The sequence below is a fragment of the Typopeltis vanoorti genome, chromosome 2 (assembly GCF_054136105.1).
Source record: "Typopeltis vanoorti isolate ZY-2024b chromosome 2, IOZ_Tvanoo_1.0, whole genome shotgun sequence".
Classification (NCBI taxonomy): domain Eukaryota; kingdom Metazoa; phylum Arthropoda; class Arachnida; order Uropygi; family Thelyphonidae; genus Typopeltis; species Typopeltis vanoorti.
The window spans coordinates 88,909,557-88,927,749 of NC_143550.1; the positions used below are offsets into that span (position 1 = coordinate 88,909,557).

At 35.3% G+C, this 18,193-nt stretch overlaps 1 protein-coding gene across 2 annotated transcripts in view; it reads left to right on the forward strand.

The window, feature by feature from the left end:
- Window positions 1-17,891: 17,891 nt before the first annotated feature.
- Window positions 17,892-18,193, forward strand: part of LOC150109235 (uncharacterized) — a 415,237-nt gene continuing 414,935 nt past the window's right edge. For both annotated transcript variants that reach the window (XM_090406508.1, XM_090406517.1), the window contains exon 1: window positions 17,892-18,006. In XM_090406508.1, the coding sequence (XP_090262634.1) occupies window positions 17,922-18,006 (85 nt within the window). In that variant the 5' untranslated portion in view covers window positions 17,892-17,921. The remainder of the gene's footprint in view (window positions 18,007-18,193) is intronic.

An 18,193-nucleotide genomic window follows, 5' to 3' on the forward strand; every position in this document is an offset into this window, starting at 1 on the left:
TTAATAAAAAACAAGTCTCATATAAAAGTCAGCAAAAATTGTGTTGGACTGTGTTATTAAATAAAAAAAAGTCACAGAATGCAGTAATAGTACAATAGTAGTAGGAACATAAAATTACACATGAAAAATAAAATCACACCAACCTTAACAAAAGAAAAACAAAATAAGTATTACACATGAGGTGAATTACAATATTATAAATTTTTCAGTCATTTAATTTCATAATAGAGACAAAATAATATTAATAATACTTATATAAATAAATGTCCAATATACAATATTTTTTAAAAGTTTTACTTTACTTGCTTTTAGTGAATCCAATTCATCAATTATTTTATCAAAATTAATTTGTTTTGTGAATTCCTGTTCGATTGATAAAATTGCCATATTTGACAATTTTTCCTGAGCAAGTGACGATCTTAAACATGTTTTTATAATTTTTAGTTTACTGAAGCTTCTTTCACCAGAAGCTACAGTAACAGGTAGTGTTAGGACTATTCTCAATGCAACTTCTAAATTTGGATAGGACTGAACTAAACTATATTCATGAATCGTTTTTAAAAGATCTAAACTTGTAGCTGCCTTAAGGTCTGGAATTAATGTCATTGCCTGATTTTTGAAACTGATTATTTCTGATAATAATTCTATAGAATTTATATCGTTTGGATATTTAAGGGATAAATCCCAAGCTGCTTTTTTAAAATTTTTTTAAAATTTATCTGAAAAAGAAAAATTATATATTTGTAATGTAATCACTTTTGATTACATTACAAATAAAAATAGAAAATAATATTGCAGTCGTAATATAATGTAACATACAATGAAACATCTTTACAAATTTATATAATAGAAAACTTACCTTAAGTTTAACTTATTTAAAATAATAAGTTAAAGTTAAACTTCTACTCGCTGTTATACTAGCACACTGCACAAATAATGCACATTAATGTACAACGAACATGCCCAAACTCGCGTACCATACCACTTACTAGGGCGATATACGAGGAAACGAGTGTATTGAGCGAGAGCGTCCGACGCAAATCGTTAGTTTGCTTTAAGTATTTGATGAACATTGCAAGATACATTTGGCTTTTTATTTTTTTTATTTTGCTAGTTATTAATTTTCATTTTTCACCAATTTGCCTCCCTTTCCCATTGTTCAGCTGAGGCAAGTGCCTCATTTGCCTCACCCTTGTCACGGCTCTGCTCGCGAGATACTGATAGATCGACAGATGTATCAGTTTTTTTCACCACTTTCGTGCAAAGGGATTGCCATACAATGTTTCCACTCCAATGTAATCTTATCTATTCTGGAATTCAAATTATATAACTTGGTCAAAGGGACAGCCTGATCAGCAGATCATTCTTTTAGCATCCTTGCTGATGTCCGAATGCTTATTCAATTTGTTCAACGCCTCTAGTACCCCCTCCTCATCATCAACCTGAGTTTTGTTTTGTTTTTATTTTAACCTGGTGAAGAGGTAGTAGTGAGCTAAATGTTGTATATACTAGGTTAGCAGCTTTTAGCAAAATAGGCATGCAACAGTTGAACAATCACTTTTACATCTGTCACCCACATCTGCATTCAAGTAGAGTTATTCTTTCATACTAATGATTTCTTTTGGATGCAGCAAATATTAGCTCTACGTGAACGCGCATAAATTGTTAGCGAATATGAAATCAGAATATTATTCTCTCCTTTCATTAGGATTAGATCATTACTTCAATCCATAAACCCCGACAGAACCTTCTAAATATCCAAGAGTTTACGAACTGTGGTGTGACTGCAAGACATCATATTTATAGACAAAAAATGCACAACAACCTATATATCATCTTATGAAACCAATATAATATTGGTTTCATAAGATGGTGCGGTAACTGAGCTATGGGCCTAACTCCAATTGTATCATATTATGCTAACTAACGAACAAACGAACAGATTGAAATTTATTGAAAAACGTAAAAAAAAAAAAAAAGCACTGCAGACATAGAGATATGGAATATCGATGAAGCTACTCCTCATTCTATCATCACATGCAATCTTCAGTTGACCACAAGATGTCCCGCCAGAGCAGTAGTGTAGCTAGAGCTTTTGCCGCTCGTGGTGATCCATGAGTTTGCCGCCCCTTTCAATACGTAACGAAAATACTACAAAAAGTCAAAACGACGTATAGGGAAATAAATTAAAACACTATGTTTATTTTCGAAGTAAAACTTTAATTGCAACATACTAAATTGTTATTTTTCTTGCTTTTCTGTTAGCAAAATCGTCGATGGCATTGTTGAAGTCTATAGCAATGTAGTTAATTCTTAATCAGTTTTATTTAGAAAAACCCCTCTCACAACTAGCAACACTTAGCAATTGTGAGGAAAATTCGCTGCAGTATTACAATAGTTGGAAATGAGTTCTCGAGATTGTATTTTAGAATTAGCTGCAAAAGTTCAAAAATGTTCAAAAACGGTCCCTGGGCGGATCGTTCCCTCTAGCTACGCCTCTGCGCCAGAGAGATATCAAGTTTTTTAGAATGTATCCGAACTGTTGCATCGCAATATAACAAAACATGAAGAAAAATCTAGGAGTTTTTTAAAATGTCATTGGATTCTAAGCACTTAAATACAAATCCTAGTATTAATTTATCAGACGGTCACCTACCTATGAGGAGAAATGAACACATGTCTAAATACAATTTAAAATCACCAGAATTCTACATAATGCTATAGTGGTTGCAGCATAATAATCTTTAGGTGTTTGTTTTCAATGGGTTTTCTTTATGAAAAGAAAACCCGTTGAAAACAAACACTAAAAATGTTTGTCTTTGTCTTTGAATAAACTAATTATTTGTATGTGACTAGCGATTTGCTGCCTCATGTATATACACTGGTGTCCGAAACCTAATGACGAACAATATTTCTGAAAATCACAGCTGCAAATTCAGACGAATCAGTTTGTGGCAGTTTGTGTAACTGACGATTTCGAGTAGAAAGTGGGTAAACATTCAAATTTTCGAATCGCAAGCAAAGAAGTCACATGGTTGCACCCAACATGATAAAAAGCAAAAGGCTGCGCTAAACGAATTGTGTTTGAAGGAAGTTCTTTTCATTAAGTTAAGTTACAAACTTCGATGTCTTGTAATGAATTATTGGAAAGCTTGAAGAAGGCCGCAGAATTACTGATATTGCCAGAGAGTTTGAAATATATTACATAGCTTTTTATTCAGGCAGCTTTCGAAACAATGGAATTTGTTCCAGACGTTTGCTGAGACGCCGCTCTCCTTCTAACACGGAGTATGATCAGAGATTTTTGGCAATAACAGCAAAACAATCGACAACCTGCAAGCTGACGACAGGTCAGCTTGCAAGTTGACTCCATTCAAGTACAGGTATGTGAATATCTGTGCCAAGATGTCTGCGACAAGTAGGCCAATATGCCCGAAGGCCTGTAGAATACAGGCCTTCGGGCATATTCTCCAATTCTTCCTCCGAAGGCCTGTAGAATACAGGCCTTCGGAGGAAGAATTGGAGGAAAAACTTGCCTGAAGGCCAGTTTTTCCTCCAATTCTATACAACCTGGATCTGGTACTAAGTGGTACTGAGGGAAGCTTGATGGACCCACTGAGCTACAAAGTGTTGAAAAAAAGGACTATGACTAGTGAATGATATTACAACGAAGTTCTTCAATATCATGTTCGATTGTTCCCCTGGCTGTAGGTGATAAATTCATTTTTGATGACAGTGCTACACCACGTCGTACACAAACAGTAGAGATACTTATGGAGACCGAAGATATTAATCAAATTGAGTGGCCACTATGCTCCACAGATCTCAACACCATTATTCACGTTTGGGATAGAATAAGAAGACGATTACTGCTCGAAAATTTCCTCCAGAAAACAAACAAGGTCTTATGCTTGATCCGATGGAGGAATAGGTCAGTTTGCCTTAAGCATGGTACGAGGTTGTTAGGGCTGCTTCGCAGTTCGGAATGAACATATTCCATACTGCAATCTCTCTCTCTCTCTCTCTCTCTCTCTCTCTTTCTCTCCCCGCATAGTTGTCTGTAAGGCACTATACATTAATTCCTTAACCACGTCCTTGGGAAATTTTTAACTTTTGCCAATTTACCGTACTGCAATATAATTTGTAAGAAATTGACAGCATATTTTTGTGTAATATAATTTATTATTATGGAGGCAATAAATATATGTCCTCATTTAGCTGTAGTCGTGAAATTTTTTCATATAGAGGTAAAAATGTAGTCCATTCTTAACTTCTGGACACAGTGTATATGTATACTTTTCGAATATCGGTTCATTGAATAGTGGCTAGATCTTTAGATTATGAGAAACTCATTTCGTGAAAATAATAAAAAAAATCTGTTAACACCTTTTAATTCTCAAATGAAGTAGGTGTGGTCACTTATCCCTAACTTTTGAAGATTAGTGGGCAGCTTTCCCCCATCCTTAACAAATTACATGACAGATGGCTAAGAAGCTCGTTGATTTTAATTATCATCAGGATAATACGGCAGACAACTGCCGCCATCTCATGCTACATAACACTATATACTTCAGTCTGAAATATTTCAGTTCTATGTTCGATTTTATTAACTTTGCGTGATGCCTGATATTTATTCCTAATAGCCCGAGATAGACTAACACTAGAACCTGTCGAAGAAAAGGCTTAAGACCGTTCCTCTAGTCAGCGTCTAGAATTTAAATTACTAGAGTCATTCATTGTTTGTACTAGCGACATGCATGCAAATGTCATTTCCAGCAAGTTAACTGATTTCCTATTAGGTTTTATTAAACACAAAAAACACTCCTCAGCAGTATTTGTAAAAATTAAAGACTGAAACTAACGTAGATGATAATTTAATAGAAGTAATTTTTTCCCTGAGTAGCATCCTTAGTATGTTAGCAGCAATCGAACGCAAAATAAAACGCACGTAATAAAGTAACTAATTTTAAAGTTCCATTACATTTTAAAAAAGCAATATAAAATGATAATAATTCAGGATTTACATAAAATTGATATATGAAGCTAAATCAGCTAATACCTTTTATTCCCTTATAAGGAGTCAGTGAGGCATTTTAACCCTATCTGATTTTGGGGACTGAGGGGCCAGTTCAATCTCCACCGGTAGCTAATCAGAAATAGCTGGCCCGAGACTACAAGTGACAACCGATGAAGAGACTGTCAAATAAGTGCAACCATCTCTTGGTACCTAACTCCAATAGGATATGTTCTTGTCTGAAAGAGTATGGGTTCACACTAGATTTTTTTTCTGTTTTCTTGACGAAAAACCCCGCTTGCCCATGTTAGAGATAGACTGAGTTGGGAATTGTCAAAGAATGCTTAGAAAAAGTTTCTCCACTTGGCGACTAAAGTTGAAATTAACTCTATCTTTGGGCTGCCTAGCGCAGAGGATGCAAGCGACACTTCCACTGATTGTATTTCCCATAAAGGAGTTTCCCAATTTCCCATAAATCAAAGGCCAACAAATCTATTATAGTCTGCTTAGCATAGAGAGCTCTCATAGCTCTCTTTACATAATGGCTTTAAAAGGAATGTGCTTTTATGTAAGATTACAGTTCCTACCTCAACGACAAATAGTAATTTTTGTCTGTAAATTGCTAGTGGTCTCCTGGGTGATATGCCTGCTACCACTATATGAGATCGGCTAACTCGCCTTCAGTTGAAAAAGTCTATATAAAGAGATAAGCAAAGCTTTCATGTTATGGAGCACCTTAGATCAGAACGTGCCTTTGACTACAGATAAATCTTTTAATTAAAAATAAAATAAAAATTTAACGAGGATGATATATATTGCCTACCTTTGTTGTACTTTTGGCAATAGCAATCTTTGACATTTGGAGTGGAGATCAGATGGTGATGAACGAGTATGATGAATGATGGGCAAGCATCATTGAATCTAAAATCAGGCAAGCATCATTGAATTTAAAATTTAAAACAGACATGAATGAGTTTAAAACGTAAAAATAATACGATATTGTTAAAAGATGAAAATAAACCCAGTGATGAATGGAGCTAAGAATATAAGAAAACTAAGTATAAAAGTTGGAAGGAGGTAGAAAGTTGGAGGAAGATTCTTTTGTTCTGTGCAGAAGATTGGTCATCTCGTGTTCGTTATGATAAAGTAACATTTTATTGTATTTAGGTATATGTTAGAATGTTCTTAAATAATGTTTTATCATGTAATGCTTTCCTTTACAAAAATAGAGGATGTAGATGGCATTATATTCCTCCTGACATGAAAATCAGTTGGTAGATAGTCTCCAATTTTCATCATTGCTGCAAAGTCAGTACATTTCTTCAGAGAGTTAGCTGATCTCTGGCATGGGCCAGAGATCAGCTAACTTTCGGTGACTAAAACAACACACGTACTAACCACAGTGATAAGTTTTAATACATAAATATTTCATCCCAAGTATCTTGGGACATCCTCAGTACAGTAATTCAAACAATAGTAGGAATAACATACAGTTAGGGCGCATGATTACAATGGAATCTCAATATGCGTGCAGTAACGTGTTATAGAAGTAAATTAAAATATAACTGAACAAAAAAAAAATAAATAAATAAAATTTTAAAAAATAACATATATAAAGAAATTATTTTACACAATTTTGTATGACGATTTCCCATACTTTAGAAATAGTAAGAACGTCGTTGCAGTTTAAATTTAATCTATGTAGTGGGGCTTCAAGCACTTTCTTTATATAAACGTTCATGTTTATATAAAGATCTATGTAAAATTTCGACTTTTTGGGTTTTCAACTCCGTGTTGAGAGAGACCAGATTTCTGCGGTTTGAAAAGACGAATGTGGTCTTGATGTTCCGAGATGCGTTTCTGAACAGATCTACCTGTCTGTCCAAAGTAAGACAAACTGGTAACATCAGAAGCCAGAGTTTGTCCTTAGGAGAAGATAACAAGTTATAGATCTAGTTGATGGATTTATAAATAGTAGTTTTTAGTGATGAATTCACCACAGGTTTCATTTTATAAAAATTTCCGGTTAGCTAATCTCTTTTCAGTTTTTCTCCCAGAAACTTGGGTTTTTCATCCTGTAACCTCAAAAAAATCGACCGTAGAACTTACACTGTTTTCAGATAGTAAAAGGTTATGAATTAAGAGATGGCTGCACTTCTCAACCGCATCAATTCACAGGATGCCATGTATAATCAGTGATAGCCTTGGACCAGCTATCTCTTTTTGGCTACCAGGGGAGATCGAGGAGAGGAGAGAAAACAAGTACAGCCATCTGTTAGTACCTAACTCTAACAATATATGTTATTGTTTGAAATAATGTGGGTTGTTGTATTGTCGATTTTCTTTAATTTACGAGACAATAAAAAACCGATTTTCTACAGAAAAAATCCATTTTCCTGTTCCAAAGATCGGCTAATTCGGCAATCAAAGAAAGGTTTAAAAAAGTATCTCCACTTGAACGTAGCACAAAGGATGCAAACGTCACTTCCACTGAGCTACACAGGCTATTATTATTATTATTATTATTATAACTGAGTTGGTTGATCTAAATTAGTTTGCTCACTTCAATTAATGTCTTTATATATCATTTCTTAAATTGCTACTAACTTTTGCAGTGTTAAACAGCAAAGCAATGGCACTACTAAACTCGACCTCACAGTATTCCACCATCTGTTTCTGTTTTTATATGTAAAGTTGTAATACCCTGTTTCGACACGAGCTACTACATTTCACCAACGTAAAATTTTCAACAAAAATGTACTTACAGATTTGAAGCTTGTTTCTAGATTGTGTGTGTGTGTGTGTGTGTGTGTGTGTGTGTGTGTGTGTGTGTGTGTGTGTGTGTGTGTGTGTGTGTGTGTGTGTGTGTGTGTGTGTGTGTGTGTGTGTGTGTGTGTGTGTGTGTGTGTGTGTTAGGAACCACGAGATAGTGACACTTGTTTGCCTCTGTTCGCCATTTATAAGCAATGGCCTTGGACTAGCTATATGTGGTTGGGTACCTCTGATGGATTGAATTTCCCCTTTAGCAGTGGCGCACCAAGAGGGGGAGCCAAGGTGCCCTAGTCCCCTCAAAGAAAAAGGAAAAGAAAACACTAAAAAATTTTCCAAAAATCTTTTCCTAATTAATTTTTTTTAATTTTTCATTTTATGTTGTGTCATGTCTTCTATTTTTATACTTCTTATGAATTAACGATTATTGCAGATGCTCAGTCATACGTTGTATGCGATGATTAGTGTGTATTCTCAAATCGTCTATTCAACTGAGCCCCCCCCTCCCCCACGATTAAATCCTCAGTGCACTACTGCCCTTCAGTGTCTCCAAAATTAGCCGATCTTTTCTCCCAGAAATTCGCTCAGTAATTCCACTATATCAACTGATTCAGTTACCTCCCTACCATCGGCATTCTTTAAAACCATTTTGCTGTATACATATTTTCTTTTACTTGCAACATATTGAAAAAACTGTTTGGATTCTCTTTAGTCTGCATGGCTAATTTTCTTTCATAATATGCTTTTGCTTTTCTTACCACACTCGTTACTCTTCTGGCCTGCGCTTTATACCGTTCATGTGCTTGCAGGTCACCTTTCTCCTGAAATTCCCTCCACAGTTGTTTCTTTATTTGAAGCTCACACTTAATGGTGTTATTCATCCATTTAACCCCTACTTGATTTGATATCCGGACTCTAGGTATGCAGTCATCCATTATCCCCTTCAAATGCTCCTTTACTGCTTCCCATGCACTATCAACCTCGAGCCCTTGCAGTTTTACATGCCATGGCACTGAACCAAGCAATCTCCTAAGGTTATCATACTCACCAGCCCGGTAATGCCACATGTACCCTGTCTTAATTGAAAATTCCACACATTTAGCCACCTCCCAAGTCAAGACATTATGATCACTCTCACCAATTGGTGGCAACGTGGTCATATTCATTACAGCCAAATTCTCAGATGCAATTACTAGGTCAAGCACTCTCTGACCCCTAGTATTTTCCATTACATGCTGTTGCATATAGTTATCCCTTAATAAATGCATAAAATTCAATTCCTTTCTCCCATGTGTGCTCTCCTCGTTCTAATCAATGTCATCATAGTTGAAATTCCCCATAATAATTACCCTCCTTCCACTCATTACTTCTATTTGCTTATGCATACTATCTCCACCATCTATTCCATCACCTGGTTTATAGCAGCACCCAACTGTATATTTGTTCTGCTAGTCAAAATCTTACACCAAATAGCCTCAAATGTTCCCTTTTCTGTATCCTACAGTTCTACTTCTATTCTTCTTGGCTGCAGTTCATCAGCTATCATCAATCACACTACTTTCCTCCATTTTATTCTCTCTGTCTCTCCTAAACACACTATACCCTTCACATTCTATCCCACTATCTATATCATCTTCTGTCAGCCATGTTTCATTAATGGCAATAACCTGTGGCCTGGAAGAGCCAACCAAGGCCAAAAATTCTTCCTTCTTTTTCCTAATACTCTTGGCATTAGTATACATGAAATACAGAAGCCTGTTAGACCCACCCCTCTCCTGATGCATTATACTAACTATCCCATTCTGATTTGTTGTCCTTCGTATTTGCTCGGGCATATTATACACATTCATAAACTCAACTGCCTCCCTAATGTCTGCTTATCCACTTAACCTCCCCCCTCCCAAACACACACTTAATAACTCTAGTTTCCCTGATTCTGCACATTCACTTCTACTTCATTCAACAACACTTTTCCCGTCTCTGCACACTAAACTCATTCAGATGCAAACCATCCATCTTATATAAATCCTTTCACCCATCAAATTCACTCCAACGTTGACAAACTCCACACCACTCCTCTTGCATAACCTGCACATAGAGTCATTTACAATTATGGCCCTCCTTCTCAACTCTTCTCTGTTATACCGTGGGAACAGACTCACTGTCTTACCTATCTTACTGTTTTCTAGTGCTACCTCTTGTAATTCCTTCAGGTCCTCTCTGATAGCAAATTTATAATCTTTTAAATCATTTGCTCCTGCCCCTACTATCATTTATTTTACCCTCTGCTTTTGCGCTCTGATAAACTCTTACATCCTTAATTTTCGCAACCGGTAAGTACGATTTTAACAAACTCTCATCTATTACACTTCTTACTAAGGAATTATTATTATTCCTGATACCTCCAAGGAGTCCGAAGACTCATCGCGGGAGGACATCTTCAACTGTCTCTACACCTTGCCTATACTACGAATCAACGCCATCTACCGCCCACCTCCAACACCACCACAACTAGTAATTTTTGTCTGTAAATTGCGTGTGTTCTGAAGGGCCGATTTGTATGTATGCGGGATGAAAAACCCGAGTTTCCGGGAGAAAAAACCCTGCTATCTCCGTATGAGATCGGCTAACTCACCATTGATTGAAATCGACCAGATAAAGATTCCTCCCGTCGCGACGAGAATCGAAGTTAGGCCTATTCTTTAGGCCTAAGAATCACCGTACAATACTCTTTCCTTCATTTTTCTTACACTCCCGATCATACTCTTATTTTTCTTATCATACATTTGCCTTTCTGCATCGCAAATTCCTATCATATCACTATTTTCTACATTCTGACTTTCAGCATCGACATCAATCTCGCAACCTGAGACACACTTTAAATCCTCATTTTAATTACACTTTTACTCTACTATCATTATCGAACCAAACTCCAACCGCTCTCTGCAAGGCGTACATCTTGCAGACGTTACACTGAACAAACTCCCTTATGTTAAAATTTTTGAACAAAGATGGCGATTTGGATGCCATTTTTTTTCCCCATCGACGCCATGTGCACGCTATCTATCGTATCTTATAAAAAATACTAATTAAATAATGTAAAAAACACGCAGACATTCTAAGTTACCAAAAGTAAGAAATACTACATAAGATTTAAACGATATTGCCAATTTTTACTCAAAATAACATTTATCTTTTCCAGAGCTCTCTACAAACAATACATACCATGTAGCCCTCTAAAGGAATTAAAGGGATAAAAGACGTTAGCAGATTTATTTATTTTTGAAAAATTGGATTTATTTTTTCCTTTTATTCGTTCGTCATTTACTGTTTAACTGAGCTACCTGTCTGATTATTAGTTTAAAGTAGGGATTATTTTTGTTTTTTTAATGTTGATTGTTATCGACGTGTAATTATAATGGAGCAACTTTAGGTAATATTTTTATATTGCTTCGTCTCACGAAATGTTATTTGCTAACCTATAGCCACATTTTGTACCGTTGGGTGGGCTAAGGATTCTATTTTTTTAATCCATTATATATATATATATATATATATATATATATATATATATATATATATATATATATATATATAGTATACAAGGTCACTTGTGAATGCGGAAAGCCTTACTATGGACAGACAGAAAAATCTATCTTACTACGTCTCGAAGAGCATCAGAGAGACCTTGCCTATAAGAGAACCAGAGCTACAGCTCTGTCGGGCCATGTCCTGCTTTCAATAAACACGAACAACGAAGGCCACCAACATGAAATAGATTGGACATTGACTTCAAACCTACACATCAGCCATGATGAAATAGAGCGCCGCATTGTAGAGTCAAGGGAAATCACCTTAGACCCTTTTCATTTGAATAATAATCTTAGCTATAATTTGGCAGACTCTTTCAACTCTACTATTAGATACTGGAGATCGCGTGATTCCACACACGCACAGGTGTACAACAATGGAACTTTAACTCGGACTGTAGTTCAAGCTCATAACTGTAATTTACAGTCGAATATTATGGCTTTATAGTTGTATAGCTTTAGAGTGTGTCAATGTTAATTTAAGTGTCTTTTATTGTCTTTCTATGTTCTTATCGCCTGAAGAAGTCATTTTTGACGAAACATGTTGCGTTTTTTTCAAATAAATGTCATTGTGTTATAATTCTCGGGTTTAAGTCAGTTAATTTAAAAAATGAATATATATATATATATATATATATATATATATATATATATATATATATATATATATATATATATATATATATATATATATATATATATATATATATATATATATATATATGTATGTATATATATGAATGTGTATAATAATACCTCCGTTGGAGGTATCAGGAATAATAATAATAATAATAATGTATATATATATATATTTGTTTACTAATAATATGTCATTTTTTTTTTCAGAGATGATTTTTTTTTTCAATTACAGTTTTTTGTTTTCTTTCTTGACCAATGTCATCATCATCATCATGCGTATCAAGGATTTAGGCCTAGCATGTCCTGTTCCGGCCTCAGAAGTCATCGTTGAATCGTTTAAGAGGACTTCCTGGTTTTCTTTTACTTAATGGCTTGTACTTTAATGCTTGTTTTGGTAATCTTCCTGTTTTCATTCTTTGAACGTGTTCCATCAATTTATGTTTATATTTTTAATTTTTTCTATTACTTGTTCTTGGTTTAATTCTTTCATAATTTCTTCGTTTCTTTTGTGACCAATATTGCTCAAGAAATGACTTTTTCCATTTTTATATTTCTTATGAATAAAGTTATCATTGTATACTCTTTTAACTTTTGTCAGTAAATTTCTTTATATAAAAAAAAAAATTAAGCAAATGCGTTTATAGTTTTCTTGCTCGTTCCGAGAAGTGGCGGTTCCATTAACTTTGTGCTCTCAAGTTACAGGAACAATTGCATTTGACCGTTTCCGCTTCCTGTGGCAGCGGTGAAGTTATTTTTCCCTTTCTTTCTTTTTGTTTTTCTTTTTTCCTACCCGTTGATATGATAGCTAATCCTTTGCTGACAGATGTGTTGATATTAAGTGTGGCTGAATAATGGATAAATTCGAGCTAAGAAGCTAGCATAAAAGCCCTTACATGATTTAGGAATTATGAAAATAGGGAATAAGTTACTCACTAATGAAAGATACCCTAAATAAGTCATCAATAAATAGTGACTGGGTTCTGTTATATTCATTATATCTAAAAGTTTTATAAATGCTACTTAAAAGAGTTGTTAGTTTAGCTAAAATCTGAAAAGAATCGAATATTTTCGTTTTTTCGATTCGGAAAAATCGAATTTATTATTTTTTATTACTATTTTGCTACCTTTGCTTGTTTCTTTGTAAACGGAGAGTCGATCAAGCTATCGATTTGATTTGGTTTTTGTTCTTTAAAATGTAACAGACTATCCAGGCAAACTTAATAATTATAATCTTCAAAATGCACTCTACTAGTAGAATAAGCAGCTATTACCACAATATTTTGGATATCGCAACTCCGTCATGGGCAGTTAATTATAACATGACTTAGATGAAAATGTACGTCTGTCTGCTTCTGCCCTGTATTTTCACTTTCTTCAGTGTACGAGCAAAAAAGGGTAGGGCTTGTAAATGGAGAAGTGAGTAGCATGAGTAAAGAAGAAAAGAAGGCTGGGACGCAACACAGGGAAACGAGGAAAGACAGGGTATATACGGAAGATGACTGTATTAAAATTCGGATGCTGGATTCAATGATAAATGTGGAGTGGGCAAGAGAGGATAGAGAGAGACTACGATGCGATGGGAATGTTTGGGTTTGAGGAGAGTTGTAAGATCGGTGGTTGTATAGAAGAAGAGACCGAAGAGGATACTTATGAGGCATATCTTCGAAGTAGTGTAGGTAGGACTTGTTATTAAAGAAAAGAAAACAAATAAGCTAACGCCTTTTGTTTATATTTGTAGGACTTGTTATAAAATCAGAAATAGTCTATTATGTTTTTTCACCAATGTGAGAAGTATCCGAAATAAGGGGGATGAAACTGTTACATCGATCGGGTTTGTTCGCCCAAAAATCACGGGACTAAATGAAATTTGGTTGAATGAGGATAATATCCAGAGAATAAGAGAGATGGAGGGTTATGATATTTTTCTTGAAGATATTCAGGTAAAAAGGAGAATGAGGTGCTATCAATGATAGCTGGGTACTTATGTCATTTAAAGTGTAGATACAAGGGGAAAACAATCGGAAGAATTAAACCAAGAACCAGTAATAGAAAAAAGTAAAAAATCTAAACATAAATGGATGGAACACGTTCAAAGAATGAAAACAGAAAGATTACCATAACAAGCCATTAGGAAAAAGAAAACCAGGACGTCATCTTAAACGATTCAACGATGACTTCTAAGGCCGGAACAGGCCATTCTAGGCCTAAATCCTTGATACGCATGATGATGATGATGATGATGAAACAATGGGAGTGGTTTTGAAACAGTATGGTGCGAGGTAGAGGTGGATAGGATGAAATATTTAGTTGGGTGTGATTGAAATCATTATGGATGATTTTAGTTATGATAATATAGATTGGAATGGAGAGATGGCGGCTCGGAACAAAGATCCCCGTTTACCCTCTGTCACATACTGAGTGAGGCAGTATGTAACAGAGGGTACACGGGGTTCAAATGTCTTGGATCTGATCATCTTATCAGATGATGTTATTATAAATGAGATGTGAAATCTTCCACCAGTTGGTGAAAGTGACCATCGCTGGATCGCTTGGGAGTGGGTAACCATATGAACTTCTGTTAGAAAGGGATATATATGTGGAGCTGTAAAGGTGCTGAGTATGAGAAGTTTAAGAGAGAGTTTGCACAATAATATGAAATGAGGAACTGGGTGTAAAGGAAATCAATGCTGCTTGGACCTTACTCAAAAACTATCTAATGGAGGCAATTTCAGAAAGCATATCAGTGGTTAATAGGCTAAATACAGCAGGTGAGAAATTGATGAATGAAGAGGTAAAGCATGCAATCCAGAAGAAGAAGAAGAATGTATTATGGAAGCAGCATAAGATGAGTGGTAATAACATGCTGCATGAAGTGTATAAAGAGCAGACAGGAGAGGTGACTTGCTTGGTCAGGATGGCAAAAGGGCAGTATGAACGACGGTTAACTCATGAGACTAAAAAGAATACCAAAGAGTTTTCAATACGTAGCCAGTAGAGGAAAGAATAATCAAGGAAAGATGATACTAGTTGATGAAAATGATGGAATCATGACATGAGGATATAGTCGAGATATTTAAGGAGAATTTTGTAGTGGTATTTTATTCTTGTGAATGTGACATCATGCAGCTGAATACAGTGGAAATGATGGAGGGGAGGTACTCACAGTGAGTGAACAGGAGGCATATGAGAAATTGAGTAAACTTAGGGTTAATAGTAGGGCTTGATAATATATTACTATGTGTTTTGAAGGAATGTTCCAGAGTTAACAACACCTTTGACATAACTTTTTAACATGAGCTCCAAAGTTCCAGGAGAGGAAAGAGGGAAAAGTTATTCAGCTTCATAAGGGAGGTAATAACATTGAAGCTTCGAATTATAGATCAATATGTGTATCTGGAGTTAGTTAAAGTATTAGATAAGTTAGCCAGGACAAAGATTCAGAACTGGTTTGATAACAGCAGCATTCTCCTTGATGGTAAGCATGGATTTACTAATGAAAGATCGTGTTTTAGCAATCTGCTTACTTATTAGAACAAGGTGAGCAATGCATTGGATAAAAGCGATGCATACACAGTAGTATATTTAGATTTCGCAAAGGCTTTTGATAGATTGCCACATGATAAGGTGGTGATTAAACTATTTATTAGGTTATTACATTCTATAAGGAATTAGCTGTGTGATAGGTAGCAGCAAGTTGTGTATGGAGAAGCAATATCCCATAGGTGAAAGTTACTAGTGGTTTACCCCAAGGGTCTGTTTTGGGGCCATTGCTGTTCAACTTGTATGTTAATGATGTCGGGATGGGTCTGAATGGTGAGATTTTGTTATTTACGGATAATGATAAGTTGGGAAGAACAATCAGAAATGAAGCTGACGTCGTGGCTTTGCAAGTCTTCTTGCAAAGCCACGGAAATGCGAATTACTTGCCCATTTAGTGCTGGCTAAATGGGCAAGTATTTGGGGATCGTATAAAACTCTACACTGTTCCAAATTGTAAAGTTTTAAAATTTGGGAGGCAAAGATGTAGTGCAGCGTATACAATTGGTGGCAATATCTCGGAGGAAGTGATGGAGATAATGTCCAGATAATGGAGATGAAGACGGATCTTGGAGTGATTGTGCATAAGAAACTAAAATGTCGCGGACACATTGCCAGAATTGTTAAGACAGGACAACTGATTATGGCAATGATGTGGAAGACACTAACGTATAGAAGTCAGGATGTTATGATTCTACTATATAAGACTTTGATTAGGCCACATATAAGCTATTGTGCTCAAATTTGTGTTCATCTGGTTTTCGAAAGGATGAGGAGATATTGGAAAAGGTCCAGAGACTATTGGCTAAGATGGTTTTTAGTCTCTGGAATATTGTGTATGAATGTTGGGCGTACACAACATTCATACACAACATATCCACTAGTCTCTGCAGTTTAAATCATTAAGGAAATGTAAATTGCAGAGACTAGTGGATAGGAGGAGGAGGATAATATGATTGAGACATATAAGTTATTAAAGGATCGTTACCAGATTAACGTGGATGGCGTTTTACATAGAATGGGGAAGGAAAAAGGGAAAACAAGAGGTCATTCGGGGAAGCTGTATAAGGAAGGTGTGATCAAGGAGGCGAAGAGCATTTTTTTTTGCATGGAGAGTGGGGGGGGGGATTGAAAAGCATTGCCCAAGAATGTTGTGAATGCTGGGAAAGTGAGTATATTTAAGGCACGGTTTGATAAACTGTGTGTGTAATATGGAACCTCCTACCATCAGTCAGTTGACTCCACGAAAGGATGATGATGATGATGATGATGATGATAATAGTAATAATAATAATAATAATAATAATAATAATAATAATAATAATAATAATAAGCTTGCTATCAATTTCCTTTCAGTTTTTTATATTATTTTAAAATAATTTTTCCTTTTTTCTCGCTTTTTCCCAAATCAATATTTCCTTCTTCCCCCCCCCCCCAAAAAAAAACTTCCAGCTTTCTTTCTTTTGTTTGAACAAAATAATCTTTCAGTTTTTTTCTTTTTTTTTCCGAGGGAAATCATTTTTTGATTTAATGTCTACAAACAAATTTTCATTCTTTTGGTAGTATTTTTATTTTTTTTTCAAAAAAAAATCCTTTGACCTTTATTCCCCAAAGAAAGTAAAGGGAATTCTTTTACCTTCAGGTAACTTTTGAAGACTGGCTGGCAGCCAATGTCGATTGCGCAAAGTCTCCATCAATCTTTTCAGTTGGAAGAGAGTATCGCAGACAACTGACGCCATCTCGTAGCCCAAAATCCTAACATTAGTGTTAACTTCATCTACCATCTTTTTATTCCGAAATCGAAATCCACCTGTCATCTGCATGCCAGTTCTTTAGTTTAGACGAATGGCAATGTTGATGATTCTAAAGTAGTATTCATTTGTAAGTATTCATTCAATATGTATTACGATCGTTATTATTGAATTTAGGGTATTTAAATCCCTAATTAATTTCAGAAGAAAATGCCTACTTATCTGTACTAAAGACTAATTCTAGAAACAGCTGGGGGGGGGGGGGAGCCTAGAAAAAGTTTCTCTGTGATAATTTACACGACTAGTTCATGTGCGCGTGCTCGTGGTAAGAATGATAATAACAGTAAATTAATTTGACTCACTGGAGCTTAATTATTATTATTATTATTTCGCTATTTTCAAGAAACTGTTTCTGTAATATGCCCTATACACGACCTTCACAAACCTTGCATCCTGCAACATTGACATTAGCGAAGGAAGTATTTGATCTGTCGGCTTTGATATTTCTCAACAGGAAATCATAAGGCGGAAATGATTAAATATACAGTAATTGGTTATGAACCGAAGTACTGAAGGACTGCTATCAAAACTTCTTTTAACGTCTCAAGAAATTATTGCATAATGAATGTGTGGTGGAGTATTATGTCAAAAATAACATTTTGGATGATGTTAATGAACATCTCTTTTGAACTGAGACCAGCAAAAGGTAAATTATAATACACCGTTGTTATCTGTCTCTGAATTTCTTCATACTGTTCAAAATCACTTTTCATTAATTTATTACCATATTTCTCATCAGCTGATAAGATAATATTCAGATGCTTTTAGTTTTCTCTCTCTTTGTATATGTGTCATAGCTTCATCTTCTCCTTAATATGTTAAGCCTAATGGTC